The 20,651-nt window shown below is 40.8% G+C and overlaps 1 protein-coding gene across 1 annotated transcript; it reads right to left on the bottom strand.

Moving 5' to 3' along the window:
* Nucleotides 1-319: 319 nt before the first annotated feature.
* Nucleotides 320-3,962, bottom strand: LOC145145407 (uncharacterized). Its single transcript, XM_079074934.1, has 8 exons — nucleotides 3,605-3,962; nucleotides 2,755-3,528; nucleotides 2,621-2,629; nucleotides 2,370-2,458; nucleotides 2,183-2,256; nucleotides 1,889-1,939; nucleotides 1,212-1,288; nucleotides 320-1,055 (listed from the first exon to the last, which is right to left on the bottom strand). The coding sequence occupies exons 1-8, from the start codon at nucleotides 3,867-3,869 to the stop codon at nucleotides 712-714; spliced, it is 1,683 nt and encodes a 560-aa protein (XP_078931060.1). The 5' UTR covers nucleotides 3,870-3,962; the 3' UTR covers nucleotides 320-711.
* Nucleotides 3,963-20,651: the final 16,689 nt, after the last annotated feature.

The raw sequence follows: 20,651 nt of genomic DNA, 5'->3' as shown, positions 1-20,651 counted from the left end.
GGACATTACACAACATACAAAAGTTGAGTTAATTTTGTTTGAATTAAATTGGTTATCGAGATATAGATGCCAGATGATGGCATTGTAGTGTCTTATCAAACTTATTGCTAATCTAAATTCTAATATTTCTCATTCTCTCACAAAAGGCGAGATGCTCCCCACTACCCACTTGATTCAGTCATTCAGTTATCACTTATCAGCAGTAACAGCAGCAGCAGCAGCATGTCTGCCTCTGACCTCCTCTAATTAATTGCAACTTTTGTTCTCATACAAATACAATGCATTACACAAAGGTCTGAACCCAATAAGAACCCATAAATAAACAAAACCGGTTCAACTACACACTTTTCACCCAAAATAATATCTGGTTTCGTCCTCCAACTAGGTTTTCAAATTTTACATTTTTCACCCACTAAAGTAATAAAATATAACTCAAATCCACCCATCCATTTTGTTTTACAACAATCGTGAATTTTGGATCAAAGGATCAAAATACATCTTTTCAAGACCTTTCCAACTACAGTTTTATCCCAAATCCCAAACATGTGGCCCTAAAACCAACTTCCTGAACTACACATTTTTGAGTTTTGATGATAACATCAATAGCTACTTTCCTAATTCCTACACGACATAGTCACCTTGTTTACCAAATTGGGCCCCATCCACTCCATTTTCATCTCATTGACCGAGGAAACGAAATTGTTCCCTCAGTCAAGTCAACTCACCCGGGCCCATATTTTGTGGCCCAGATGAATCGTTATCGGTATTATTTGCACCTTCATGCCCCTGGTTTCCATCCCATACCATGTCCACAAAATCATCACAAGTCTCTCCATTTGTTATAGCGAGTATGGGCTCAGGCTCACTGCAACCCTCGACCATTGTGGGCCCGGTTTCCCTCGGGGAACGCTTCGCCAGCTCACCAGCAATTAAAGTTGAACTCGAACATATTCTTGTAACATCGTATCTGCTAATGTCAAAATTTGTTACAGCACTTGTCCCTCTGAATTTTATGGCTGCTATATCATAAGCCTCGGCTGCTTCCTCTTGTGTACCTATAAGATTATAAAATATAAAATTCAGTTAGTAATATTTTATTTGTTATAATTATAAAGTGAAACAATAAAAAAGTAAGTGATATTTAGTAATGTGTATGTATACATGTGAAAGTATATGTATATGACTGTATGTAGTACAATGAATGAACTTACTGAAAGTACCAAGGTACAAGTCCTTATTGCCTGCAACCCTTCCAATTCTAGCTTGCCACCTTCCATGTTGATGGTGTCTGCAAATATTTTAACCAATTTATTAATCGCTACAACACATTTTGACAGCATTCATTTTGGTTTTTAATATTTTTTCAATATTTGACCATCTGCTTTGACTTGTAATAAATGAAAATGTTCAAAGTAGAAACATGGAATGGACCCCACAAATAAAGCATGAATAATAAACCGTAAAGGAGCTTAAAACTATATGCCATTTTTATACCATTTGCCATGTTTTCCGAATTTCATAAATCATAATAATTATTTTACTAAATATGATTATAAATATTTAAAAGTATTAGTAAATAATTTGACCAAAGTAACAAAAATTGAGCATGTTTCACCTAAACGGATTGAAATTGCTCACGTGATGTGACTAGTCACATGTTTGTGGCACAAAAAGTAACTGCAAAAAAATCATATAATGCTTCTTTTGTCATCAAGAAAAAGTTTCAATCCAATATGTGCCATGCTTTGCCCTACAAAGCCAAAACGGTCCATTATGAAGCAACCGTGCTTTAATGACTTGTACATTGTGCATCTTTGTTGCTCCGGATTTGCCCGTTTTAAGTCGAAAAATTGACCCAATACTCGGTTTCCTTTAAAGTAACTTTTACCTTGTGACTCCTCTGTACATAGATGCTCCTCTTGAAAACCCACTGCTTTTCCTGTATCCATTTTTACATTAACATGTCAATAATTCTCTATCCAAACAATTTCCACGCCAACGAAAATCAGTTCTAAAAATAGTATTTTGATGTCGGGTTTTAGTTGGTTGTCGTTTGTAACACAGATTTCTAGGGTTATTTTTGTTTCGTTGACTTTAGTCAAAGGTCACAATCCAATAAACACAAACACAGTATCCTAACTTTATAACAAAACGTTACGTGAATATGTTTGATATGCATCACCTTCTTAAGTTGGCCACAAATTCTTGTCTGCTCATATCCTTCATCACCTCGAGGTCTTTCTCATAGGTTGCTAGCTAATAAATTACCCTCACATAACGATTATATTTTGTGAGAAATTCGAATTTATACCAAACAAAATGTTGATATATGAAAAAAAAAAAAAAAAAAAAAAAAAAAAAAAACTCACAGGGAAATTGATGTGGGTGGTAGTACCCCAATATTTGAGAGCAGCCAAGTCATAAGCTCTTGCTGCTTTCTCTTCTTTATCATAACCCCCTGAAGATCACGTAATTAGCAACAAAACAATATTTGTCGCAAAATAAACCATCGTTTCTAATTAATAGTTTAAATACACACAAATATATTACAATTCAGAAGAATGAAGTAGCAACCGGAAGTAATGTCTCCGGTGACATGTTGGGATGAAAGTCGACTTACCAAGATAAACTGATGTCGATGAAGGTGACGATCGCCGGAGAAAGCATTCCCAGAATATCACATGAAACGGAAGGAATGATCAGACGTAGTTCGTTATATATGAATGGTGGATGGAGGAATGAACGTAGGTTTACCTTGGCGACCTTTTCTGGTTTGACCTTCTTTCCGACAACTATTATCCCATAAATGAGCTTCGTATCTTCCCGTCCACCGGTGTCTGGTGACGCCACGATACCGGGAAGTTCGTTGGCCGAAGCTATCGATTGATTTCCGAGGGGTTCCATCTCCTTTAGTTGATGATTTCGTCTGTAACACCCCTCGCTTCCGATTATCAGTCGCTGATGAGTTCGGTGGCATGGGGATGATGGCGTTTGGAGGTGTTACCGCTAGTGACAAGCACTCCTGATAATCGTTGTTCACAGGTTGATCATCGCAATCGGGTGATAATGGCGGTGGTTGTGGCGGCGGCGGCGGTGGAATTGAAGGTTGACGTAACCACGATTTGAACTCCGATATCGGAGTGATTGCACCGTCGTATGGAACAACGACGCCGTTTGTTGTCGTTGGGATCAAGTCATTTTGCTGTGGGTTTTGGTTTGTCGGGTAAAAAGGATAGCCGTAGTAGAACAAACATGGCGGCGACGATGGCGGATGCGGTGCAGGTGGCGGTGGGTTTGAGAAATAGCAATCACCGGCGTTTCTAGACTCTACAATATCACCATCCGTATGATGATATTCGTGATAGTTAGAGTTTGGAGACATATTAACGTTGATGCCGCCACCACCACCGCCACCGCCCTCGTCTTCTTTTGCAGTAATGGGATAACAACCACCGCCCAAGAAATCTTCTAACTTAGGACCACCACCACCTCCGCCGCTATCATCGCCATTTTCAAATCTCCATCCTACTAGCGAAACTAAATTGTAAAACAGTACTCAAAAGCTAAAAATCAAACCAGGGCTAAGAAAATAAACAACAGGTACCTTGATCAGGAGAAGGATGGAAAGGATCGATAGTCATAACCCCCATGGAAGAAGAATCACACTGCTCCGAGTAACACCGATCACCACCGTAGTCGCCGCCGCCGCCATCTTCCTGATGGTGGAATTTAAGATGAGGGGAAAGGGAAAAGCCCAACCAATCGCTCATCGTAGATGGAAACAAGTGAAAATTTTGGTTGCAGAATCTAATTTGTGAATCATTTGGAGGGTATTTTCTATTTCTTTTTCTCCTCGATTCTCGTTCCATCCTCTTTCAATTCTTTCGTCTGTCTGACACTCACCGTCAATTATTTTTTTTTCGAACAGATTTCAAATTAAATCTTTTTTTCTTTTTTTCTTCATGATAGAATTTGTTTCTACATTGATTTAGGGGTATAGACTCGAAACGGTAAGGTACCGTATCTTTTCTTTTATACATATTTGCTCACTTAATTATGTTTTAGAGTAAATTATAATTTTTTTTTAGCTTTACAGTTTTTCCTTAAAAGGTCCTCACAAAACATTTTTCTCTGTGATAGTCCCTAAAAAAAACATTACACACAAATGATCATTATGACTAAGGGGGTGTTTAGCTAAGCTTATGACTTTTCATAAGCATTTTTCAACTTATAGCTTATAACTTATAAGCTAATAAGTTAGGGAGGGGTAACTTATAGATTTGGACTTCAATTATAGCTTATAACTTATAAGCTAATAAGTTAGTGAGGGGTTACTTATAGATTTTGACTTATTTCCGGTATAATACCTTGATAAGTTATTTTTATCCAAAAACTCTTTTTAACTTATACCCATGTGGAACAGGTAATAAGTTAAAAAGGAGCTTAAATAAGCTTAGCCAAACACCCTCTAACTTTGCTAACAGATTATGTTAAATGTGTGTGAAAAGACGAAAATACCCTTTTTATTTATTTATTTATTTATTTTTAATATTTTGTTAATTTGAAACTTAAAAAAGTTGAGGTCCACCCACCCTAGTACCTCTCTCTCTCCATCATCTTCTTCTTCTCATCATTTCTTATTTCACATACAAACAAATACCGACCCACCACCATCGGCCACCACTCTCCACCACCACCACCACCATTTATTTTATCTTTACCTCTCTCTTATCTGTCATACATACACGCCAAAGAAAAAAAAACTTTAAATCCAGACATCGACATCAAGCCACATTCAGCCAAAAAAACTTTGGATCTGAAGTTGTGATGTGCCGTCGGTGGTGCTCGTCGATTCTCAGGAGGTTGGAGATACATTGACCATCTATTTTCCCTCTTTGTTGTCGCCGCCATCGCTTGAAACCCTAAACGGCGGGGGATCTGAAACCCTCTTTTGCAAACCATCGCTTGAAACCCTAATCGTCGCCGCCATCAGAGTGCTGGAACAACATCACCAAAGAAGGAAAGAGACAGGCGACTCAACCATCGTCTTCGTCGAGTTGTAGATCGGAGAGACGGTTGTTTCAGAAATCAATCTCGATCGAAATCCAAAATGGTTCCAGAAATCAATTCTCGATCAAAATCAGAGGAAGTGAGATAATGTCTGGCAAGTGGGTTTCTTCTCGGCGGCTCACAGGCCTTCTAAGGCATTGAGGTTCTGGTTGTATGTTCTTGGGTGGGAGATGTAGTGATGTTTGACACATTTATGTTGATTTAGTTTGGTGAAGCGAGGGAGATGGTGAGGATGTTTTCGGTAAGGGTTGTGGTGGATGAGGGTGGTTGACGGTGGAGTTCATCGATGAAATTGGTGTTGTTGGGTGGAGTATTCAACTACACACTTCCAAATCGATAATGGAATGTGTGTATGGGTTATTTCTGGAGAGAGACAGAGATAGAGAGAGGGGGGACCATCTGTGTGCATAAAACAAAGGGTATTTTTATCATTTAACAAACCTTAACAGAAGTTATTAACAAAGTTAGTCACAAGGACCATTTGTGTGCAAGGTTTGCTCCATATGGATCATCTTAGGGAAAAAGGTTTCGTAAGGACCATTTCAGGGAAAAACTGTAAAGCTAAAGGACCATTCGTGTAATTTGCTCTATATTTTACAAGAAGACAAAGTTTGAGACATCTATATTATATTACACGAATTGACTAAAAAAACTTATATATTAAGGTATAATATTAAACATTTTTTTATAAAAATGTTTCAAAATAAATAGACATATTTAACTAATGAACCAATACGAACAAAAGAATCATTAATGAAAAGATTATCCGGAATATCACTAATTGTCTTGTCATAATTTAAAGAGTTAATTACACGAATGGTCCCTATGGTTTGGGATAATTTGCACGTTTGATCTCTAACTTATTTTTTTAACTCAGAATGTCCATGTTGTTTGTTTTTGTTGAGTGTTTGGTCCTTGTTTTACCTAAAAAGACTATTTTGCCCTTGATTTTTTAATTTTTTTAAATAAACACCCCAACCTCACTTTCATCTCACCTTACCTTACTTTACCTACCACACATTATTTAAATAAATTAAGAAATCAAGGGCAAAATAGTCTTTTTAGGTAAGACAGAGACCAAGCGTGCAACAAAAACAAACTGGGGGGACCTTCTGAGTTAAAAAAATAAGTTAGGAATCAAACGTGCAAATTACCCCAAACCATAGGGACCATTCATGTAATTTACTCTCATTTAAACCATCAACTTTTTATTCTCCTATATCTAACATCTAGTTTGCAAATGTTATTGTTTATTCAATATCAGATGTTTGAACGCTTAAACTCATGTTTTTTTTGTTAATCTTAGAACTTTGCATTTTGACCAGATGTAGAAATAACTTAATGAAACATTCATATTGTCTTGTATACTTCCGTTAAAAACTCATGTATTACACGGGTTGGTTTAAAAAATATACATAAAAAATTAAGGATTCGCCAACGCCCGAATTAAACAACTGTATTATTTTTAACAACTGGTTAGTGGTTAGTGGTTAGAAGTTAGTATCAGTGTATCACCAAGTTAGCTGGATTTCGCCAACACCCGAATTAAATCTCGGGACCTTCAATCTAAAATGCAAAGCCTATACGAATTGGGTTAGTCCCACATTGGCAACTAAATCACTTTTATAATAATGAAATGAGGAATTAGTAAGTACTTTTAATAAAAACAAATCGTTGAAGCATCAACCATAGTTTGTTATAACTTAATTTAAATCACCGTGTTAATCATGAAATTGCAAGTGGTCATTTCACTTCCTATATCATCTTCATATGGTGAAAACTATTCTTACGTATTTACATCAACTATGAAATGATATATTTGCATCATTAAATTCACTTAAATAATCAACTTTTTAACCTTATAAATGAAATTGACACTAATTGTGAAAATAAAAATTAAATGATCCTTATTGGTTATTACGAACCAAATTATAATATTTTGGGATGTTTGGAACCATTGCATAATCATTAAAAAGTGAGGCAACATGTTGAAATTAAAAAGATCCAAAAAGTTGTTGATATGATCCTTGTCATTTGAATAAACAGTCACAGGACCTCGAAATTCATCTTTTTTGCTGCAAAATTAATATAAATGACACAGCCAACATTAATAATGTCTTATTTGGTAAAAAAAAATCTACAAATATAAAAGTATATGTGTGATGTCTCCTATAATAATTTAATCCTAAATTTTGGGATTTTGATTTGTTAGCTATAATAAGTAAATATGATAACTCTAAAGAATTGATTTATAATTGTTAAATAATGAGATATTTTAACTTATAAATGTGCCAAAGAAACGACTTTTGACTTTCAAACCAAAACTTAATAACTTGTAACATCCATAAAATCAGGCCAATTTAAAACTTTTTCAACCATTCAAAACCATTAAGTTATTACAAAGTGTTTTCAAAATAGTTTAGACATCAGAGTATCCCAGAAATCAAGATCATAAAAATGAGAGGAGGTGCACGTTCACGCCTTCGCCTTCCCGCGATCATCTGAAGTACCTGAAACAAAATCCAAAACTGTAATCCCGAAGCTTAGTGAGTTCCCCTAAAATACCCATACACATAACAATATACACATAATCACAAACAACATACTATGGGTCCAATCAACCATCGGGTTGGAATACCCCAAGCCCTCAACCATCGGGTTAGAATGCCAACATACTATAGGTCCAGTCATCCTCGGGATGGTATACCATCGGCCCACCACCATCGGGTTGGAATGCCCACATACTACAAGTCCAATCATCCTCGAGATGGAATACTCACGGCCCACAACCATCGGATTGGAATGTCCAGGTCTGTCGGCTCTCGCACAAAGCAAATAAGCCTCAACCACTAATCAAACATGTGCACATATATCAGATAATCACATAACAGTCTATAGACAGACAAACCGATCTAACTTATCATAACAGCATAATACATCTCATCTACCAGGATACCGATCTAACAGATCATACGATACTCGAGCATATAACATATCAGGATAACAATCCAAAAAGGGCCGGCCATGCACAGCCCCTACTCATCGAGTCGGGGTCCTCCGACTCGTCGAGTAGGAGTCATAAACCACGCGGTCCAACTAGGTTCGACACGATGAGTTGGGGCCTCCAACTCGTCGAGTTCCCTCAGTAAAATGAATATAAAGCTTTTGAAAATTATACCTGGGAGTCGGGGTGTTACAATTCTCCCCCACTTGAACTAGACTTCGTCCTCGAAGTCTGCTGCGGTGAATAACTCGGGGTAATGCTCCCGCATCTCTGCCTCCGGCTCCCAAGTCCACTCGGATCCCCTCCGATGCTACCACTGTACCTTTACCAAAGGTACTTCCTTGTTCCGTAGAACCTTCACCTTCCTCTCAAGAATAGCCACTGGCCTCTCCACGTAATTCAGGCACTCATCCACCTGAATATCATCTAATGACACTACTGTATCCTCATCCTGAATGCACTTCCGCAACTGTGAAACATGGAAAGTGTTGTGGATCTGACTAAGCTCCTCAGGGAGATCTAGTCTATACGTCACCTTGCCAACCCAAACAGTGATCCTGAATGGCCCGATGTATCGGGGAACCAACTTCCCCTTCTTCCTGAAGCGAATCACACCCTTCGAGAGTGAGACCTTCAGGAGTACCATGACACCGACCTGAAACTCCAACTCAGATCAGCGCCGGTCGGCGTAATTCTTCTGTCGACTCTGTGCGGTATGTAACCGCTGTCTGATCTGCTGAATCATCTCAGTAGTCAGCAGGACTACCTCAGTCCGACCCATCACCCTGTGACCGATCTCACCTCAACATACTGGGGTGCGACATCTTCGTCTATACAACAACTCATAAGGTGGAGCACCAATACTGGAGTGAAAGTTGTTGTTATAGGAGAACTCTGCAAGGGGTAGGTAGGAGCCCCAGCTCCCACCGAAGTCAATAACGCAGGCTCTTGGCATATCCTCGAGAGTATGTATGGTTCGCTCACTCTCTCCGTCTGTCTGCGGATGATAGGCTGTACTGAACTGCAGCCATGTGCCCAGCTCCTCGTGGAACTTCTGCCAGAAACGGGAGGTAAACCGAACATCACGATCTGAAACGATAGAGACCGGGACCCCATGGCGAGCGACAATCTCGTGTATATACACATCGGCCAACTTCTCGGCCGATGAGCTCTCCCGAATGGGCAGAAAATGGGCACTCTTGGTCAATCGATCCACGATGACCCATATAGCGTCGAACCCCTTGTCGTCCTCGGCAATTTGGTGATGAAGTCCATTGTGATTTTCTCCCATTTCCACATGGGGATCTCTAAAGGCTGCAGCTTGTCATGCGGCCTCTGGTGCTCGGTCTTGACCATCCTGCAGGTCAAGCACCTCTCCACGTACCAAGCGATTTCTCGCTTCATGCACGGCCACCAGTAACTCAATCGCAAATCCCGGTACATCTTGGTGGCCCCCGGGTGAATAGAGAAGCGAGACTTATGAGCCTCCTCCAAAACAATCTGTCTGATCCCACCAGACATCAGAACCCAGTACCGACCGCAACGGGTCAACAACCCCCGACTATCCTGCACAAACCGGGTGTTCTCGCCCCTAATCCTCTCAAGCTTCCAATTCTCCTGTCGCATACCCTCAACCTGAGCTTCCCTGATCAAGCTCACAAGTGGAGAATCCACTGATATCCTCATACATATCGCTGGAGCAGAAGGTCCAGCTGACTTGCGGCTCAGAGCGTCCGTAACCACGTTCGCTTTACCAGGATGGTAAAGGATCTCACAATCATAATCATTGACCACGTCAAGCCACCTGATTTGTCTCATGTTTAGGTTTGGCTGATCCATGATGTGTCTCAGGCTCTTGTGGTCCGTGTAAATGGTACAGCGGACCCCATAGAGGTAATGTCTCCAAATCTTGAGAGCGAATACCACCGCTCCCAACTCCAGATCATAGGTAGGGTATCTCATCTCATGTAGCTTCAACTGCCGCGACGCGTAGGCTATCACCCGTCCTCTCTGCATGAGGACCGCTCTCATCCTGTGGTGGATGCATCACAGAATACTACAAAATCCTCAACTCCCTCCGAGAGAGTCAAGACTGGAGCCTCGCAAAGTCGCTGTCTGAGGGTCTCAAACGCCCTCTGCTGCTCGGGGCCCCACCGGAAATCCACCCCCAATCCCAAGAAGCTCCTGTTATCCGAGGGAGATTTCGGAACCTCCCACTGCATAACAGCCTCGATTTTGTCTGGATCGACCAAAATCCCCTCCTGGTTAACGAGATGTCCAAGGAACTGAACCTCTTGTAACCAAAGCTCGCACTTCGAGAACTTGGCATACAGGCGTTCTCGTCTCAAGACTCTCAGTAGCTCTCAAAGATGCTCCTCATGCTGCTCTCGAGTCTTAGGTGATGTTTGTTTTTTCTAAGACAAATTGTCTGCAGTCTGCGGACCACATCTATAGACCTCTGCAGTAGAAGAGGTGGACCAAACGTCTGCAGTCTAAAAAAAGAAGACTGTTTGTTTTTTTAACATCTGCGGGCTACAAAAATAAAGTTAAATCTAAATAAACTGATTTTTTTAAACTTCAAAGTGATTTTTTAATATTTTTATGACTTTGTTATAAATAATTAACAAATATATATCAACTTTTATGTATTATTGTATAAAAAATAAAAATAAAAATGATATGAATTAACGTATATATTTGATAAAAACCAAACATTATAATTAGGGATCAAAGAATTTGATACATAAATGGATGGAAATAAACTTCGATTTTTTCAATTAAATCCATTAAAAACGTACCATAAATATTTTCTCGAGAAATTGACGATACTTTATTAAATAATGTTTTACAAAATTTGGCAAAAAAATATAAGAATATATTATGATTTTTTGTTCATATTTATATAAACAACTTCAACGATTATTATTGTAATAAATTTTTACTTATAATTTTGTCAAAAATATCATGTTTGTATCATCGAACATTTTATTTTTTAAGTTTTGTAATTTTTATTTTCAAATTGTTTATCATTAATAAAGTTGGAAAAAATATAAATTAAAAAAAAAACTTAAAAAAAATAAAGATATATGCGTTTTTTAAGCTAGAAGATGTTTAAAGATATTAGAAGACTCTGTTCCACATCTGCGTCAAGAAGAGGGCGCGCAGACATTTTTTGGTCTGCAGTCTTCAAAAAAACAAATAGTCTGCAAGGCTAATGTCTGCGCGTGGTCTGCGCGGCACAGAATGAAGAGGCCATGCAGATCTGCAGACAAAAACAAACACCACCTTAGAATACACCAAGATATCGTCTATGAACACGATGACCGAGCGATCGAGCATCGGTCTGCAGACCCGATTCATCTATCCTCTGGAGTGGATAATAGTTCTTCACCGTCAACTTGTTCAAATCCCGGTAGTCAATGCACATCCGGTGTGAACCATTCTTCTTTCTGACGAAGAAGATCGACGCTCCCTACGGAGAACTGTTAGGACGAATGAACTGCTTGCCCCGCAGTTCCTGCAGCTGTGATGACAGCTCCTGCATCTCTGGTGGTGACAATCGGTACGACGCCTTGGCGATAGGACCGCTCCTGGCACTAGGTCGATCCTAAACTTGACCTGCCTCTCCGGAGGCACTTCGGGTAACTCCTCCAGGAACACGTCAACAAACTCCCTGACTACTGGAACCTCTGAAACTGAAATTTGATCCCTGGCCTGCGTATCCACCACATACGCTACAATCTAAATAACCCGCACACTCGTGCTGAATATACTGCCGAGCCCTGGCAGCCGAACAAAACCCTGATCCCAATCTGGTGCCCTTACCGTAGATAATCAGTTCTCCCCCACTTGGGGTTCAAACTACCACTCGCTAACCCTCGCAGTCGACCATGGCAACGAAGCGACTAATCCAGTCCATACTCACGATCACACACACTTCCCCCATGGGAATCAGAATCAAGTCTATCGGGAAAAAGATACCCCGAAGATCTCCAACACGCAACCCCGATAGGCTGAAGAAGCGGAAACCCCGTGTTCGTTGGCGATAGAGACTCGCAACGGACACTCTAGCTCTCGTACTGGCAAACTGAACTCCCTACTAAATGTCTGAGAGACAAACGACCAACTCGCCCCCGAGTCAAATAATACCAAAGCAGGTAAGGAGTTCACTAAGAACGTACCTATTCACAGGTACAAACATATAATTATAAAACAGATATAATCGATAAGATAAGGGATAGAAACATACCAACAACCACGTCTGATGCTCCCCTGGCCTCATCTGCTGTAAGTTGGAAGGCGCGTCCCTGATCTCTTGGGGGCGCTGCTCTACCCTGACTCCCGTCAGTAATTCTTAGTGTAGCCGACGCGGGAGCCTGCGCCGACTTGGCGGCTAGTAGGGGACACTGGGCATTCATATGGCCCACCTGCTCACAATCGTAACATAGTCTGACCCCAAAAGCCGGAGTCTGTTGCCTACAATCCCTAGCAATATGGCCCTGCTTTCCATATTTGTACCACCAAATACCAGATCTACAAACCCCCGAATGAGCCTTCCCGCACTTGCCATAAGTGCGGCCATGCTGGCCTCCTGACCTGGAATTAGTAGTCTTAGACCGCTTTGGCGTCGGCTATGACTGTGTCGGGGCCTGCCGCTGTTCCCTCAACTGCAGCTCAATCTCTAGCTCACGCCGCCTAGCGGCCTCCTGTAAATCCAGCAATGTATCACATCGTTGGGTAGCAACAAACTGTCGGATATCAGTCTTGAGCATGCTCAGATAACGTGTCATCTGAGCCTGCTCAGAAGCAAACTCCGGGAAAAACATCGCCCTCTCAGTGAACATACGGGTGATCTCCGTCACCGACTCTGCATCCTGTCTCAAATCCAGAAACTCCTGAGCTAGCCGCTCTCGCTCGACCCGTGGAATGTAGCGAGTGCGGAACATATCCATGAACTGCTCCCAAGTAACCACAGCTCTCTGCTCATCAGTGTACGACCCTGTCATCAATCTCCACCAGTCCTTTGCTCCAGACCTCAGCAGGTTCAGAGCACACCTGACCCTCTGGTTAGTAGGACATGAGCACGTGAAGAAGCATCCCTCCACATCAGATAGCCACCTCATGGCTACAATCGGGTCCGAGTCCCATCAAAAGTCGGGGGCTTCGTGTTATGGAAATCACGATACTGAAAAGCCCGACTGGCTCTTCCCCATGCCGCTGTTACAGCCGTTGTAGCTGCTGCGGCAGGCGTCTCAGCTAGGGCTGCATATATATCATCAAAATACTCCATCATGGCGGTCTTAATGGACCCAAACATCTCCGGAATCTGACCCCAGACAATCTCGACCACCTCCTCGCGGATGATCTCCCTGACACGATCCTCTGTCCACGTTGGCATATCCTGGACGATAGTCTCGGATGCTGTCAGGGCACCCTGACTACCCTGTCCAGATCCCGATCCGGATCCAGTCACAAAACGCCTCGTAACCACCATACTGAAAATACACTAGGAAGATATCAGATAATCCGTATGAATAATAGGGAACCAGCTCCCAACTAAACCCTAGGGGTTGTGACTTCCTTGCTAGGCGTATGGGTCCTGTGCTTTCAGTATTACGGACCCATACTACCTTCCACACCTACCCATATTTGTCTCAAGTATCATTACAGCGCCCTAACAATATACATATGCATAGTGATTGCTCAATCCTCACTCCTAGAGGAAGGCTAAGACGCTAAGTATCTCATAACTGGCCAACTGACCCTTCATAACTCACCCATGAAAGTTCCACCATCCCTGCAGCACTGGTGTATGCTAGTCATACATAATGTTGGACCCTATAGACTTTCGAATACATGATCCTACCCTAAGCCCTTCATCAAACAAGAACAGGAAATAAGGCCAAACCAAACATTATCAGGCTATAAGATCTTAATTATGTATAAATATGATGCATACACTAAGCAACTACAATAAAATGTCAATTTCATAGAAATAAATCCTAGGCTATCAGACATCATAAAATTAGGCAACTCTATCATGCAATTCCTGAAGATCCCTGGCCTATCACTAGCATGTTGTTCTAACATATCATAGTCTCAAATAACGGCATGGTATTTTGGGGTCTACTTACTGGCTCCGGCTGATCGTACACTCTGCATCCTCTAATTATTTTGAAAACCTTTTGAAAACCATTTGAAAATTGTTTCCTTAGTTTGAGACTGGATTCCCACGAGTGTTCCTCCAATTCACTCAAACTAAGGTGTAACACATGTTCTAGGTATTATTTAATTTATTTAATTTTTAGGGTTTTGTGCACGGACTCGACGAGTTGGGAAGCTCCAACTCGTCGAGTAGAGATTATTATGAGCACGCGGGACTTCAGATCTACTCGACGAGTCAGAGGACCTAACTCGATGAGTAGGCTCTGTAAAGAGAAACCATAATTTTTAGGGGTTTGTACCCTATTTAAAGAACTTATGGCTCATTTGTAGCCTCTTTCAACGTTCTTACAGTCCAAAAAGAAACCCTAGCCGCATTTTTGTGCTTTCTTGAGTGTGTGTGAGCCTTGGAGAGTGGAACTTGTGCTTTTGAGAAAGAAACTTGAAGGTTGAGGAGATTGAAGAGAGGAGAAGGCTTTAGATGCGGCATCTACTTGTTGTTAGCATCTATTTAGAGGTAAAAAGTTGTTATCTTGATCTTTAGTTGCTTAGATCCCTTTTTTGAAGCAAATGGTCAGTTTTGGTGCCAAAAAGGATGTCATACTTGGATTTGGAGTTATCACAAGGATATGGTTCCAGATGTGGACATCTCTAAGTCTTCAATAACATAAAGTTGCTCACTTTATCCAACTTAGGCTCTTTCCATGCGCTAAAACCTTGTAGGAAGCTTAGTTTTGATGTTATAGCCTTGTGAGACCTTGCATGCACGTAAAGTTTGCAACTTTATGTGGTAACTACACTAGTGGAGGTTGTATCTGAAGTTTGGCACCTTAGATCCCACTGGAAAGGGCTGAACACAAAAAGACTGAAGGAACTCGTCGAGTCCTTTAGAAGACTCGACGAGTCGGGTAGGGTTTACCCGTTTTTGAGATTCTGAATGAGTGTAGTGAAGGATTAGAGTTTTGGCCTGCATGAACTTTTGGTCTTCTGGACATTTGATGAAATCGACGAGTCACTTAGGTGACTTGGCAAGTTGACTCGGGAGGAACTCGACGAGTTACATAGGTAACTCGGCGAGTTAACGAATTATTCAGTTAACTCGACGAGTTGCTGGATGCACTCGACGAGTTGAGGTCAGCATCTACTGTTGACCTTGACTTTGACCAGGGTTGACTTTGAGAGCATTTATGGTATCTCGGGATTGTGACAAGTTAATCACATGATGATTATAGGCAGTTGAGTTGGAGTAGTGTGTGGGACTTATCTGATTTTATCTTGGCAGTTTAGCATTCACGAGAGGTGAGTATCCTCACCATACCAATGGGTCTAAGGCACCAAGGCCGGACCATTTTGTGATATCTGGTACACTAGCAGAAGTAGAGACAAGGTTGCAGAACTCGCTACTCTGTACCTGCTCGGCCGAGTACCAAGTAGCGAGTACTCGGAGAGTACTCAGACTCGGTAATTCGTGTAGACATATTTTTAAGAAAATTTTATATGTCAAAATCATAAGTTAAAATCATAATTTTATTGAAATATATAACAAAATTAGATACATGTGAATACATAAAACCTGAAATACACACAATTGTCTCAATTCGTGAATAATTACTGAAAATTTAAGATATATATATATATATATATATATATATATATATATATATATATATATATATAGTAATAATCACATGTGTGTGTTAAATAATAAATCATTAAGTGTATTATACATATTAATCTTGAAATTCTTGATTTTTTTCTCTTTTTATGACAATTTTGACCCTTTGACCAAGTTTGACCGAGTTTGACTGAGTTGGCCGAGTTTCACCGAGTAGGCCAGAGTAAGACCGAGTTAGAGAGATATTGACCGAGGTTGACCGAGTTTGACTTAATCCGAGTTTTATTACCGAGTTCACAAAACTCGCCTCGGTGGAGGGCCGATTCCGAGTACTCGGCCGAGTAGGCCGAGGTTTACAACACTGAGTAGAGATATGTGGTATGATAGTTAGCTATATGCTAAGTGGTATGCTAGTGATTATATGATACTTGCAGGGAAGACCATGGGGGAGCCCATGACACGTGGATATAAGACCATGTGGGGGAGCCCATGGCTTATTAGTTAAAGACCCTGGGGGAGCCCATGGCAGTTGGATGAAAGACCATGTGGGGGAGCCCATGGCTTGTGAGTTAAAGACCATGGGGGGAGCCCATCGCACTTTGGTATAAGATCATGTGGGGGAGCCCATGGCATCCTTATATGTTTGTATGCATGGCTTATGTGATATATGTAGCTTTTGTAGCTAATATGATATTTGTTATGTGGATTGTGTGTGGGTATGCTCTGGGGAACTCACTAAACATTAGCTTACAGTTTGTAGATTTGTTTCAGGTACATCTGAGCCCAAGGGCAAGGGCAAGGCTTGATGGCGTGGTGTGCACTCTCTCTCAAGAGTTTTGATGGGACACTCTGATGTTTTGAAATAAAATTGTTATTGTTACAAATTTGAAAAGAATTGTATTGAGATTTTATGGTTTATGGAAAAGTGTTTTGGCTAATTAAAAATGAAAATTTTCTTTTGAAAATTGGGTCGTTTCAAGTTGGTATCAGAGCTTGAGGGATTCGGGCACACTCTTGGGTGTGTCAGGACTCAAACTAAGGAAATGGTAAAATTGTTTTCAAAAAAATAAAAGTTAAAAACTTTTTAAGAATGGAAAAGAGGAGAGTGCAATGCCCGTGATCGGCCGAGCCAAGTAAGTAGTTCCCCAATATGTTAGCCATGTTATACTGATATTTGAGTTATAATAGTCGTATGGATCTTGCTATGTGTATGCTTTTAAAATTATATACGGTTGGGAGCTTATAGCCTTAGAAAGATTGATTTACCCTTATTTCCTGTTCCTTGTCTAGTTGTGGTCCTAGGGTAGAATCTCTTATTCTAAAGTCTATTTGATCATTTTCTATGTATAATTTGCATGCATAAAGCCAACCTTTTTTATTGGTCTGATTGATGTGGGTAGAGCAAATCTTAGGATAGTCTAGGATTTGAGTTATGCAGTAGTCTGTGTGTGACAACCCGAAACTTTTCCCGTTATCCTTACCCAGTTTCCGTTAATAAAATTTGGGTTTTTATTTAATTCCGTCAAATTTCTTAATTTGGGAAGGACCTTAAGTTTTAAATAAATAATATGTATTTTATACGATTCGGAATAAACCGGGAATCACGCGAAAAACTTGAAACTTCCTCGAAAATCACCGAGTTCACGGTCAGGACGAGTTTACGACCGTAAACTCGTGTACACCGTAAACTCGTTTACGGTCAGGTGGACCCCCCATTTTGACCGAGAACTCTACCCTATATATAGAGTATTTGGCCTTCATTTCACACTTTAAACACTTCAAAGGCTTTCTCTCTCTACTCTCTCTCTACGTTCATCGAGTTTCCTCCAAGATCTTCAAGTTATCTTCAAGAATCCTCAAGAACACCTTAGTGTTTTGGACCGAAAACACCTTCTTTGCCTTCAAAAACCGTAAATATCATCTTCCCCTTCATGAATCGAGTTAAAATCCTTCATTTTGAACTTAAGATCATCACTCTTTGCTTGAACAAAAGAGTTTACGGTCCTATGAATCTTCATAGACCGTAAACCCTTATAAAAGGGTGTTCTTATAGCCTTTACCCTTCCTAAGGCAAAGCATGATCCCTAGAATCCGATGCCTTTGAATGAAGCCCTTGAAAACCATCATTTGTGCAAGATTGATGAGTTTACGGTTGAATCTCCTTAGACCGTACACCCTCCAATGAACCGTGAACTCCATGACCGTAAGGTCATTGGACCGTAAACACAAAGACCGTAAACACTAAGACCGTAAACACTAAAACCGTGAACACTTGGACCGTGGACTCCAAAGGTCATACCTCCTTGACCGTAAACTCTATAGGGTGGCCATATACCCTTGTTATGCAATCATATGTGATTGTATCCCATAAATCGTAGAGTTTCCTAGCCAATAAGGGTGTTACCCTTCTTATTTAGTCGTCTATACACTAAATTCATACACATACATGTCTATATGTGTCTATTAGGATCATTGTGTGCTCAAGGTTACACCTGACACTCTGCACTCCTCTTCCAACCACACGTCAGAACCACTCACTACAGGTGAGTTCATACCCCTACATTTTCCGTGTTTTAATGTTTTCAGGGGGAATACAAGCCAAACTCAAAGTATTTTATTAAGTTTTAAACTTATTAATACAACTCAATGATTTCCATGTTTAATAACTTACTCGGATATTTTATCCCTTTTGTAATATGTTGAGCATAAGGGAAATTGTTATTTTGGAAATCTCACTTCATAGCTTTCAGAAAGGTTTTACAAAACATTTTCCATAACAACACTAGTAAACTATAATGGGTATAGTTTGGGATAACCCTCTAGGCAGTTTCTACCAAATCAGATTTCATGGATGAATATATATAAACTATGGCCGATTTAGTTTATGTTATATGTTTTCTCAGAAGTATAAAGTATATTTATTCAAGGATAATTATTGTTTTATACTGTTTCTAGCTTGTAAACAAGATTATACAGAATTGTGAGGCTCTACTTCAATACTATACTCTTAGGTGTACAGTGAAAAATCCTTTTAGTATAACCAGAGTCTCCTGGAGGGAGAGCGTGAGATTTGTGAATAGATCTATTCAGGACTGACAATCCCACACCTGAACTGCTAGCTACAGTTAGGCAGGCACGCCTGGGGTGAACAAATGTCATTTAGCTTAACGCCTGAAGAACATTATAAAGGTCTCTAGGGCATATCAAGTATGGTTATACGACTCGCAAATAAGTATAAACTAACTTTGGTTTATGGACTCTACCCTTCATTTGTTTTATTTTTAGTAATAAAACTACCTTCATATATACACTGATAGTAATCAGGGATTTCTAAACTTACATCTCTACCTCTAGGACGGATAACTTGTTTTTAGGGAAAATATGGGATTTTCCCAGGATAACACTGGCATTTCTAAAACTGATGATTTATCTTCTACTAATAGATACTCTTTCAACACTGCTTTTCATAAGAAAATATAGGATTTTCTTGAGGAACACTTTTCAAAAAGGATCAAAGAAACATTTTCCACAAAAACTAAATGCTTATGAACTCACCAGCTTTATGCTGATATTCTTTCAAAACTGCTTGTATTCTCAGGAAATCAGTAGACAGGTACCTGCTGGATTTTGAGAAGCTGGAGCAATAAGAGTCTTATGTTATTATTTTACATACTTTTGATGTACCTAAAACAAGATTTCAAACTGATGTAAACATTTTACTTATATATGTATCCACTGTATTGGTTGTGTTGCTATGTTTCCTATTATTCATTGGTTGTGATGCTAAATATGACGTCCTCCGCCCCCGAACGTTTCCGCCGTTCCGGTTTGGGGGTGTGACACTGTGGGACATGATTTGTTTTGGGATGAATTAGAGTTATCAGGTAGAGCCTTGGGGAAGGTAGTATTGGGGCCGTACTACTGAAAGCACAGGACCTGTACCCGGACTAATGTTAGATCTGGAAGCTCTAAGGAGGACCGGTGTGGGAGGATCCCCTCTATAGACATCCTGATCATTATATTACGTGGTATTGAAGTACAGTATGGTGGTGACACGGTTCGGAGCAGGGGGATCGAGATCAGGATCTGGATCGGGGTCGGGTGACACTACCGAGCCCATTGATGAGAGGCTGTGTGAGCTCATTGCAGCAAAGGTGACGAGGGGCATCCTTGACGCTACCCCAGTGATCTTTGGTACGGTCAAGGAGGGTATGATGGAGATTATGGAGGAGAGGATCAGGTCATTCAGAGCCGAGATTGTTGCGGGCCAGGTCGGGGCCCGAACTCCCTCGTTCCGGGAGTTCAAGGCGTACGGGGCGCCGTAGTTTTTTGGGGTCAGGGACCCCATTGTTAGCCGATGCTGGGTGGCGGATATAGAGAACGTCCAACACACGAGTTCTTGCCCTGATGCGGGAAAGGTGGGTTTTGCTTCATGTATGCTGAGAGACAGAGCCCGAGACTGGTGGGGAGAGGTGACTAGTCAGGTGGGAGCAGCCTGTGTGGCTGAGATGACATGGGCCAAGTTTGTTTGGCGATTTGATTTGGAGTTTGCACCACCTATCGAGGTGCAACGGCTAGTGAGGGAGTTTCATGACCTCTAACAAACCACCGAGACTGTGGCGGAGATCACCGCCAAGTTTCGGGAACGAGCACTGTTGATCCCACAATATGCTACTGACGAGGATATGAGGCGGACGAGGTATCATTCCATACTGAGGGATGATATCCGGGAGTTTGTGATCTTTACGGGGTGTAAAACCCTGAATGAGAGGGTGGAGAAGGCCCGCGAGTGGGAGATGG

Source organism: Lactuca virosa, chromosome 1 (genome assembly GCF_052849685.1).
Source record: "Lactuca virosa cultivar CGN04683 chromosome 1, Lactuca_virosa_CGN04683_v6, whole genome shotgun sequence".
NCBI classification, from domain to species: Eukaryota; Viridiplantae; Streptophyta; class Magnoliopsida; order Asterales; family Asteraceae; genus Lactuca; species Lactuca virosa.
The sequence above is the reverse complement of the archived record's forward strand: the minus strand, read 5'-3'. Positions and strand labels throughout refer to the sequence as shown.